General features: G+C 43.7%; 1 protein-coding gene across 23 annotated transcripts in view; it reads right to left on the bottom strand.

The window, feature by feature from the left end:
- The window catches only part of LOC133341416 (neurexin-1-like), a 395,989-nt gene that overhangs the window by 226,786 nt on the left and 157,107 nt on the right, over positions 1–12,096 (bottom strand). For all 23 annotated transcript variants that reach the window (XR_009755044.1, XM_061550005.1, XM_061550006.1 and 20 more), the window contains one exon: positions 37–156. Coding sequence is in view for 22 of the 23 variants with exons in the window: in XM_061550005.1 (XP_061405989.1) it covers positions 37–156 (120 nt within the window). In the remaining variant the exon portion in view is untranslated. The remainder of the gene's footprint in view (positions 1–36; positions 157–12,096) is intronic.

Below are 12,096 nucleotides of genomic sequence, written 5' to 3'. Positions count from 1 at the left end.
AGCAACAAAAACTTAATTTAAAACGTCACACTTTACCATCGGCTGAGGTCCCATCCACAGTAAGCTTGAGAGTTTTGCCACGCCGGATTACTTGAACTGTATGCCACACATTATCATTGAGGTGTTTTCCGGCATACAATATCTCTGGGCCTTTGCCTGTAAAAAATAAAATAGATCATTAGTGCTTTTGAAAAGTTTAGCCCCCTAAAGGAGCATTTCAATGTAAAGGCAAATTAGAGCGATTAATAACCTTCTTTGTAATTATTTTTAATGGCATTTTAAGCCTCTATTTTTGTAACTTCGTCAATCTTGCGCTTACTTTCTGCTGAATGTGGCATTACGTTCCGCAATGACATTCGTATGATCACTTTCACCGGTACCAGCTCAACCGATTCGCTCGGTGTAATGATGCCAAGGCATTTAAGCGCAAACGTGACATTTCCACATCATTGAAACGTCTATCTTCTGCTTACAGTTTTACGTGAATTCTCTTGTACGTGTTCTGTTTAAGAAATGTGCACATATGAATTGGAGGGAGGCATTATAGTAAATAACTCAATTTAGTAGTTTTGAAGTAAAATAGAAAATGTAAACAAATAAATATTTTAAAGAAGAGGCAAGGTTGGAGAATTCCACCTACTCACGCATTCTGAAACGGGATTGTTAGGTGCCATGGGCATTTTATTTGACCGCTTTGCATTAACTTGGTTTGTGTAAGTCTTCAAAACATATATCGAAATCCTCAGAGCCTGCTTGGGTGAGCCTCTTTGATGTAACCGTGAGTCAAGAAGCCGATATCTCCAGGAAACACAAGAAGATATATTTGTTTGTGCTCACCATGCACTTCGAAGTCTAACAGAAATCCTCTTCGGCTATCGCAAAAGATAATAAAACACTGACACCAGCTGCTACAAATAGTATTTGTAGTGTCATGCCTCAAACAGAATTCCACAACCGTAGCACGATGTGGAAAACTTCAGATTCACCGGTGTTGAAATGCCATTCCCAAAGGGCTCTTGATATTTTAAAAATACTTTAGTTAGAAGTAGAAAACCTATATAAACTTGTGCATTTTAAATATATTTTACAACTAATACAACTGCCACAATTCTCTGAAATGAGCATCATTATTGGAATTAGCTAGAACAGCTCAATTAATCTAAAGCCATCGTTAAAGAGATTCAAGGCAAACAGGGAAAAAATGAAAGGTAGATATAGCTGTAATCAGATACATTTTAGTGTATATAAAAACGCATAAATTGCAGATTGTTACATCTTTACGTGGTAGAGATAATGGGCAATAGACAAAAAGGTTCTTGAAATAATCACAATCAGCCATGATACAAAAAAAACACTGCTGGATGAAGGCCTCCCCAAGCCATCACCATCTCTCACGGTCTTGAAATAAGGCCATGAGAGATTATTTTAAATTAGACACTAAAAATAGTTGCACTGAGACAAGGCTTATTTTGAAACCCATTATATATATATTTTTAGTAATCATATAGCAGTACGCGACACCGTGATGTAAAGTGGCTACGATTCAAAATTACAGCACTGTACTCTGAAAGGTGTGAGCGTGTACATACTTATTTACAACACATTCTCAAACCTATTTGACAGCTCATCGTATAGAGAGACAGAGCAACGCTCACCACAGCCAAAGCGCATCGGTGAATAGACGAATTGGAGGAAAAATGTTGCCAATTATATAGATAGATAGATATTTAGCAAATTCAATCTAGCCTAAAGGCAAGCTGCATTATACGGCGAGGTTGATAAGACATTTACGGAGGTGAACTAACTTCCTTACCCTAGCTCCCGTTCGCACATGTGCATGCCGTGCCCTGTGGTGGTGCTGGCACTAAAATGTGGCCGGGGAATTGAGTCCAGCACGCTCTTGGCTGTTGCAATGACCTCAATCATGTTGTGTTTTTTTTTTTCTAAAGCGCAAGAGCTGGCTTCTGTTAGGCTGTGGACATTTCGTACTGGAGCACGGTGTAGCTGTAGGGAGTGGGGGTGACACGGTGTTTGAACATTACAGCTCTGCCATGTGTGGGCCCACAGTGCCCTCTAGTGGCAATAATCCGTTTAAACGATTTTGTTTGAAGCAAAATGCGTTCTTCTCTCTTGCCTTCAGAGAGAAAACGTGCAGTGTGTCAAGGGCAAACAACAAAAAAACCCGATTATTTTTTCACATTCTCAATCCTCAAATATTCACCCGAAAATGGGCACACATGGAATATATAAATTTACTAAGGTTCTTCCATCTGGACAAAAATTCACGTAATTAACGGCGGGCTCAAATATGCTTTGCTTCAAGTGCATCGGCATTACACTCGACACATTTATTCGACGGCATTAACAGTGGCATCGGTGAAGTAACCCCATTGTACTTGACTCCGAAATGCTTTCATTCACATGTGCTGCCACTTTACATTTTCATCCTGAGACTGTAATGGGAGGAGCATGAGAGAGTATCACCAGTGAGGCATTTGATTTGAGGGGCATTTTGCAATTGCTCGTCTTATTCTCCACAACTGTGCACCGTAAAATTAGGGTTTACAGAAAAGTCTCCGCAGCTTCGTGACTTTCAGCCCATGTCGAAACTGAGTCGCCGATTGTGGACTTGAGCTCACCCATGACCGTCCTCTGCGTTCGAGAACCAAAGCCATGAGTGGAAGATCAGTAAATTGGATTAACGTGGTCACTGGCCTATAAATCCACATTACCTTGGGGAATTGCCCTTTCTGTTTTGTCTCAAAGTTTCCACTGCAGCACAGCCTATAGCCAAGGTTGTGATCATGAACAGCAATGATGGTCTGTTACCTGCATTATAAACTAAACGTGTGTATACAGTGTTTCTCTGCACATCATATGTGGTGATACCAAGGCCGTAATTTCATATATATTGGGGGGAATACAACCCCCCAATATTCAAATATGCTCAAAATGTCCCCCCCCCCGATATATTGCGATAAAAATAATTGCTATGCTATGTAAAAAAAAACATCAATTTGCTAAACCTCAGCCACAATATCTGGACTTGTCTTCATATACATCAATGCATAGATTTCTGTTTATATGATTGTGGTTATGTTAGTACTTTATTAATCCTTAATCTCTGCCATTACATACAATGAAACAAGACACGGTAAAAAAGTAAAAACAGAGCAATGTAATACAATACACTATTAGACATTATAAAAAAAAAGTCCATCCCATGTGTTAGTGAATTTTTTTATATTTTAGGCAGGAAATGAGTTTTCAAATGTAGATATTTTTCTGGGTTGGGACCCCCAGACACCCTGGAAGATTTGGTCCCCCCCAATGCTGACTCCATGGCTACGGCCTTGGGTTATGCCGAGCCTGTTACATGACAGACGTTTCGTATGCCGTAATAGTGTGTTAAGAGTGCATCTAAGACTGTGTTAAGCAAAGCCAAAGCTAATTGCAAGCTGTAATCACATTCACCAATATTTCCTTAAGACTGCATATATAAAAAACGCTTCATATTGAAGGTCACTTGAGCATGGCAGATTGTCATCAGCATATCTAAATTGGTCGAGGCTAATACTGGAGTGGCAGCTGATGGCAGCAACATGTTCAAGAGGGTTCGTCCACCATCTTTGGCCTCGGCAAGCTAAGGAAATTTACCCTTTTTACCGGGTAAAAGGGTAAAGGTGTCAACATGCTAAGGGATAAGGTAAATTGTAGGGTAAAGGTAGCACGGAAGAATTACCGGTAGGGTAAAGGTAGTGCGAATAATTACCTGGTAAATACCTTGTTTACCGCTCGCTAAAAGCTCCGTGGCGCACGGAGCTTCTAAAAGCTCCGTGGCCTCCATTTAAAATTGGAATCATCGAGAGTATTCTATATGAATAAAGTACTCTACCGAGCATTTACCTATTATAAACTTTTTCATGTGTAGTATTACCCCAGTAAATACCCTGTAATCGGGTAATTTGTATGGGCTAAGGGTTAAAGGTAGAGTAAAGGTAGGCTCGTTGCTTTTGACCTTTTACCTTATCTTGCTAAACGTAAAAGATAAGGGTAGAGTGATTGTATTGTGGTAAGGTAAACGGTAGGGTAAAGGTAGGCTCGTTGTTTTCACCTTTTACTTTACCTTGCAGAGGCCTACACCATGCTGAGAGGGAGCGGTGAAATCAGAGCTATATGGATTGCTGCATCAAAGGGCCACGAGAAATGGCATCAAATTGGAGAGGCCTTCATCTGGCGGTGGATTGACCATGACAGATGATGACGACGATGTCTTAAATTATTGCCTCAAAAACTGCACACGAACTGCATCTTCCATATGCCACTTATGTGTGCACATCTACAGAACCATTTTAAATGTTTTACAGAAATCTCGACGCAACATTTGCACGCCGTTATCCAGCAGTAGATTGACAAACGGCTGTGATGTTATAAAATGTTGAAAGGTGGATAATGGTGGCACAGTGGTTACCACACTGCGCTATTCTTGGCTACGGCTAACATCAGTGGCGACTCATACCAAACAATCCTCATCACCATCATTGCGTGGGGAGGCCTTCATGCAGCAGTGTATTGACAAAATGGGCTGTAATTTAAAGTGTACGTGCAGTGGTTAGCGTGTTGTGCTAGGAACCTGCCAACGAGAGTTCAATTCCTCGCCATGGCAAACATCAGTGGCGAGTGATCTATTAACCAGTCCTGCGGCTCCTTACCCCCACCATACACCAACTCCACTAACCGGTGCGGTGAAGTATGGTCAAGAAAATTCGATGACCACGCAGCGTGAGAGGTCTTCCTCCAGCGGTGGATTGATAAAGGGCTGAACATTATTTTAGGCAAAAAAAATACTCATCGAAATTGGCTCTCTCAATAAGATGCCCTCAAGCTGGTTGGGGTTCCCAATTAAAACGACTTGCTTTACAGGGGGGGATAAACAAAAATAAACTTACAAAATGAAAGGTAAAACATTGATTTGTAGATGTACAACAGTGCACGTCTCCCCGGTATTGTCAACTGGTAATTTGTGCCTCCTCTCGAACCTGTAGCATGATCGATTTTGTTTCGAGGGGGGTATACAACAACCAGGGGAGAGAGGGGTGGGGGTAACGACAATCAATTTGAGACATACCGTAAACAAATGTTAAACACGGAACGAAATTAGTATTTTTATTAATTAATTATCTTTTGTCGACGGTGCATTATGCTGGAGTTCTCGCTCGTGTGTGAGGAAAGGCTGCAATGCCAGACGCTTGATTGCACTAATTTGTGCATTGTGTTCATCCCCTTAGAGCGAATGCAGTTTGTGTTATAAAAATGAAGCTTGCAAATTGAGAGGATACCGCAACCGCAGATCAATGTGCGTGAGTCATGTTGCACTCAGATCTTTTCATCACCGACAAAAGTAAACCGTGCAATAACCTTGTGCTATCACGTACCGTAAGCCACTCGTATAAGCCACATATGCAGAAGCTGCGATTACGAAATATTTGCAACCACCAGTGGCACTGAATTTTGCACCACTACTGCGGCAGTTCCCAACTTTCCTAGACCTATTGACCACTGCTAACGCTGAAACATTTTTCGCAGACCACCTTGATGCACTGACAAATATGGTATTTCGTAAAAATATAGAAATCTACAACAAGTTCCATGGGGCTCTTCTCACGTACCCTTGAGGACCACCACCAGTGGGTGCAATAGGATCGCAGATTGGGAGCCATTGCCCCCTACAGTGTCGATAATACTGCCCCCTACAGAGCAGTATTATCGACAAGAGAGCCAACAGCATTGCCAGAAGAGGGCAGTAAAGGCTTGGTGAACAGAGCCATATCCACACCGCGGTGGTGCAGCAAGTCAAACCATGCAGAACGGCCTTGACACGTGTGACATTTTCTAGGGTCACCTTGAATGATTTTCCACATACATCACAATAAGGGATGCCAAATTGTGCGCCTGCTCCTCACAAAAAAATGCCATTAATTTAAAAAACGAAAGTGTGTCTTTTAACTCGCATTATCACGCCGCACGAAGACATTTAAAATTAACGTCCAATTACATTAAATCTAGTTCCATTCAGAGTAGACGGTTGCGCATTTTTCTAACCAATTTGGTATTTACGACCATATGCAACAAAACTGTTAAGCATATGCAACAAAACGTACGTTACACTAATAATAATGATTATCACATTGCAGTGCACGCTCATGTAAAGAAAACGTGTACCACACTACAGTACACATACGTAAGCACATAGTACATATTTAGGTGAGAGCCAGATACAAATAGAGTGGCATACACAAAGCAATATGATTATTATCATTACGATTATTTTTCTTTTCTCCGCGCAAAATGCAGCGACGAGAAACGACTTCGAAGGCATCGGCCCCGTTCCGTGGAAAAAAAAAACGACGTCATCACAATCCCCCCCCTCCCCGTCCGATCGCTGCCCACCAACTCCAAACGTCTCTCGTTCCCCAACGTTTGCCAACGTCCCGTAAACGACGGTGCGAGGGGTAATTTCATTTTTTTTAGAAAGGTCCACAAGGTGCACGGAGATTGATGGGGAGGAGCGGGGGGGGGCAGATGGGGGAAGGAGGTTTTGGTGGTGGGGGTGGAGGGCGCTGCGTACACCGGTGATGATCTGAACCGGTCCTGGGCCTCCCCTAGGTCGACTCAGCCTCAAATGAGTACCCAGTGCGGTGTGTAAACATCGCCACTTGGGGAAACAAAGGCGGCCAGGCGTGGTGTTGGCCCCCTCGTGTGCCGTGCCGGCCTTCATAGGTGCTCGCTAACAGCACTTGCCCCTACAGCCTGCGTCAGGCTTATGCGGGGATCTTGGTCTTTGTTTTGCATTGTTGTTGTTGGTTACAGCCCATCACCGCATAGGTTAATTGACCGGCGTAGCTGCCCCCCATCAAGCGAGGGACGGCTGTGAACGACTGTTGTCCTAGCGGAGTTGCCACGATTTTGTTCCACTGGGGTGACATCGCGGCTCTCGGCTCAGCCGTCGAACAAAGACGGCGGTCAACCGCATCGCGCGTTTTCAAGATGCACTTCTGCGGCCGTCTGGAACGCTCTTCCTTCCGATATTAGGAAGCCACTGGAGCCACGCACATTTCAGCCGTCATCTAGATTGAAAACTAATTTCTTTGGAACTGCTTTTTGTGTTTAATTTGTTGCCCTTCCCCGCGCGCACCTCCGATGTCGCACGGTTGGCTCCGGACGGTGGCGAAACAAGTCCAAACGTACACACGCAGCAGATCTGAGCAACAAAAGTGATGGCCACGGCAAATGTTTGCATTTCAGCGTGGGCTTCAAGGGAGGACAACAAGAGGCAGTAACCACCATCGTCATGATCACCATCGTCATGATCATCATCATCGTCATCCGCGATGGCACAGGGCAGCAGGAACGCGTCGCGAGGCCAAAATACGTTGTGCGCAAAACCGACGTTGTTTTGCGCACAACGTGAGCGAGATAAACACCCTGCTTGCATGGCTCCCTCCCTCCCACGCTCCCGCGGGTGTAATTGCTCATTTGAATCATTGCATCCTTGAGCCTTTCAACGCTTGTGCGCTGTCTGTCATTGTCTTGTCCGTGTGGGGGTGCGGTGGTGTTTGCGGTTATGCGCGCCGCAGAAAGGAACCCGGGGACCCCAGTTCCACCTCCCAACACGAGTGAGGATCATCTGAACCGGTCCTGGGTCAACTCAGCCTCGAATGAGTTCCCGGCGCGGTGTGTAAACATCGCCACGAGGGAGACAAAGGCGGCCGGGAGTGGTGCCGGTCACCCACCCGCTCGTGTGCCGTGCCGGCCTTCATAGGTGCTCGCTAACAACACTTGCCCCAACGGTCTGTTGAGGCTACGCGGGGGATCTTTGTCTTTTGCGTGGGGAGCGGTTGTATTACGATGAGCGCGCTGCGCTGCAAATCCGGCGACCCCAGTTTAATTGCCGCTCACGGCCATCGCCAGCGGCAGCGAATATCTGAAACGCTCCTGATCATCTCACCCGAGCCCACTCAGTCTCAGATGAATTACTGCACCCGGTGCGGTGGGGATTGAACACCATCACCGGGGACATGGCAGTAAGCCAGGCGTGGTGCTGGCCAGCTGTGTGCCGCACTGGCATTCGTAAAATGTACGCTCACACGGAGCATGCGGGGGGTTGGTGTGGCCGAAAAAAAAGCCACGCCCGACCACATTTGCCTCCCTCCCCGGCGCTGACGAGGTTACTCATTTAAAGGCTGGCCGAGTCGAACGAGAGCAGGCAGAGAGTGCCGGTTCAGATATTCACCACTGATGTTACCGGTGAGCAAGGGATCTAAGTCGGCTCGCCAGGATCGTGACGCGGTGTTCACCTGAGCAGCCTGTTGTCAAGCTCCACGGGGGGTGGAATGTTGTATTTGCCTTTATTTGCGGGACGGTTGTTATCCACCTGCGCTACGAACCTGACGATTTCCAAAATGCTCAACTTATGTCCGTCTCGGTCGACTGGGCCCTTAGTTGAGCACAGTACCGGGGTGCCGCGTGAAGAACACGTCAGCACTGGGGAGATAAAGGTGGCTGAGCGTGGTGCTGGCCACTCCACCCATTTCGTTTGCCATCCTCGCCTACGAAGGTGCACTCTCTAACAGCACTTTCCTCAGCAGTCTGTAAAATGCTACGTGGTGGGGGAGGGGGACCTTTGTTTTTACACGCTTTTATTTAACTCACTGTCTGTTGTATCCTCAAATCTTGTAACTCAATTTTAACCCACTTCCCAATGTGGTATCGACTGCAAACTTGGTATACTTATGTCATACTGATGACAATACTATATTCTATGAAAATTTGTATTAATATATTTTTTAATATTACTTATTAACTGTGTTTTCACACAATATCCAGAATGTTGAAGTTGTTGGCCCTCCGTTGCTGTTTTTGAAGTGAAGTAATGGTAAAGCTGCAAACAGTGTGATATCTAGTCCAAAGCGCCACGGCCCCGTAGAGGGTTTACATTCGACAGACTGTTGGCATTTTCATAAAAAATATATTAATAAAACTGGAAACGTAGCAATTATGTTAAATATAAAGCCGCTGTTAATTAAAGGCCGATTAAAATGAAGGCTAATCACATCCTCACAAGTTGTCTTAATTCAGTGTCTCTGAAATTGTACTTTGCTCTAATATTTAAAAACGTCCGTGGTGGTTTCGCTAAAGTTCGAGGCAGATTTATTTAAGTATCTGTCCGCTGCACTTGCATTTTTTGGGGAACACTCGCTGCTTGCATACTTTTTCTTGCCAAAAACATCTGACTTCGTATTCACTGCTCTCCCATCAACATGGAACGCTGATCCGACGCCCGTACAACGGTTTCAACCTCGTGCCAATGTTGGCTCAGCGTTTGCATGTTTACTGGATAGTCGGTATCCCATTGGGACTCAACAGTAATCGATAATTTCCAATTGAGTTTATGCACCCCACAGCAATTTAATAACTGTAACTTTACACATGTTTTGTTTATTAGTATCTCCATTTTACTAGTAGATTGTGCTATGATAACCTGCTAACATAATATATTTAGTATGACGGTACAAATAAGTGTTGTTGAGGCAGATGTAACAGTCGAATAGGGTTTGCTTCATGCTGGGCAACTGTAAATGCAATAGCAGAGTGGATAATGATCACTGGGATAAAATGCTAAATCGTCGGTTCAAATGTCAATATCTTGATTCAGAGGTCCATTTTTGTTCACAATTTCGACTTCATTCGCTACATAAACTACACAAACGCTTTCAAACGGTTCCTAATTCATTGATATTAGTGCAACGGTCTAAGAGGACTCTCCAGACACACATACATATTCATTGCTCATTGTTTTACATTAAATGTCTCGTTGGCTCAGGGGAAATATACCGTGTACATGTAAGAGTGGCAAGCTATCACTGCTAATAAATATCCAGTTTTAGATCACCAGGCTCCGATCCTGGATAAGGTAAGACTTTCGTAAGTTTAGTGAATTTGATGGTCTTAGCTCAATTCACCAATTAATGAAATAAAAAAATATATATAGCGTAGCTTTTGTGTTTGAAGGAATCAGGTGTAGCCCATATGTTAAAGGTTTATCATCATCAGTCAGATGCCATCACCACCTATGTCTTGGAAATTACGTTTTTAGAAACATTACATATATAATGGTTCCTTTTTAAAGTAAATATGATGAAGTTGCATATGTTCTCTCATCCATTTGTTCCTCAATCACGTGGCTCTCCATGCTTATTTTCGTAAGATTCAGCTTATCTTTAATTTTATATGCCAACAACCACGTTTTTTATTCATGTTGTCGGCTTCACGAGAACGGATGATGGCTGGTAGTCGAGACTGATGAGGGAGCAGCAGCAACCAAAGGAGGGAAACATGCTCAATGGCACCTCTAGCGTGGAGATGGAGTGATTATATCAGCGCGTGTACAGATTTCAGATATGATAATTGTTTTTTTTTACCCTTTTATCTGGAATCAAAACTGACACCTTTTTTTTACAAGGAGTCATGTTTGCATTGACCACAATACCTACGGTCGGAATGCAAACAAAAAACACAACTCTGATAATGTATGCACTGTCCTTGAAGTTGATTGGTCCACACCCGAGACAGCTTTCCTTAGAGCCTAGTCTCACATGGTGTTGGACTAGATGACGCCAAAAGGCGCACAACTCAAAGACAATGCACCATCAGAGTATGAGAGCTCGGGGTAAACATTTACACCATAAAAGAAAGGTGTCAGTTTTGTTGCCAGATAAAAGGGTAAAAAAAACCAATTATCATATTTTGCTACTGGCAAAGGAGGTTCCAATGAGGTTTCAGATACATTGCGTCATCGAGAAAATGCGACGCCTAGGGAAGACCTTCGCCCAGCGGCAGCGGATAGATCATGGCCGATGACAGCACTGGCTTGACGAGTATGCCGCGACTCACTTTCCACAAAGCGCGAAAACCCACAATGTCGCAGATGTTATGACAAGGGCCTATCGCAGAGAGACTGTGGGCAGGTGTGTTGTCATCATCTTGCACAAGGCCATTCCCCAGTGTGATGTTACTCTCATCTCCACTGGGAATCACAGAAATGGGGTCTTCCTTGTCACATGCCTCAACTCCTGCAGCACAGCTGAGATACAACCGATATATTTATTTTATATTTCTATAGCCAGATATTTACTCTCAAGTCAATGAAGCACAAAGTGGGAATAAAGGTATTTTCTCTGGAGTGCAATTCAACCTAGTACTGTACTGCGATCCAGGGATCAGTATTGGTATTGCACCTCTTAGGGATGTGTTTCCGATATTTTAGTTTGTATTAATCTTAAAAAAAAAATGGAAAGTTGGGCTTGGATGTAAAAATTTGGATCCGAAACTCGTCCTTGGTGGGTTTCTTCTCCGACACGTTCCATGCCTTGGTTGTCACTCTGACTATCGGCCATAATCGATTCTAGTGATGTGTTCTGCCCAACGCACTTACTCTTTAACAGTTTAAATTGTGTCATTATCCTGCATAAGTTCTCCAATAAATGTGTTCGTCTTTACGTCTCTTCACGTCATTCCAAGCATGAATTCAAATTATCAAATAATGTCCGACATGTAAATGGCCCAAACATAATTTTTCTTTGGAAAATGACCCTCAAAAATATAACTTCTGACATGTTTTAATATAAAACTCATCCATAGTATGTACGTGTATGGAAATAAACTACATTCTATGTAGGATACAGTTGGCGTCCAGAAGAAAAAAAAACATTGCAACTTAAATGTACAAAATGTACGGTGACTTTTGTCAGTACAAATAGATAATTTGTCAGTAGAGTACCTTTTTGTTTACCATGTAATGCTGCTGCTGCTGCTCCAAAACGAGGTCATAAAAAGGTAGCTGCTGAACACTGGCCTTCCACAATGCCCATCATAAATAAACCTCAACTCTAAGGCCTTCTGTTCAGTCTGTAGGAAGCCCTATTAGAGCCCAGTGGGAGAGCTGCTAGCCACGATTACTCCAGAGATATTGACATAATTAGGGTACTCTCCCAAGCCATTACAGGGGTTCATAACAGCTCATTATGTGAAATTGCA

Source organism: Lethenteron reissneri, chromosome 11, assembly GCF_015708825.2.
Source record: "Lethenteron reissneri isolate LAM-NWPU_2019-01 chromosome 11, ASM1570882v1, whole genome shotgun sequence".
NCBI classification, from domain to species: Eukaryota; Metazoa; Chordata; class Hyperoartia; order Petromyzontiformes; family Petromyzontidae; genus Lethenteron; species Lethenteron reissneri.
Note: the sequence above shows the minus strand (reverse complement) of the source record. Positions and strands in the feature narration are given on the sequence as shown.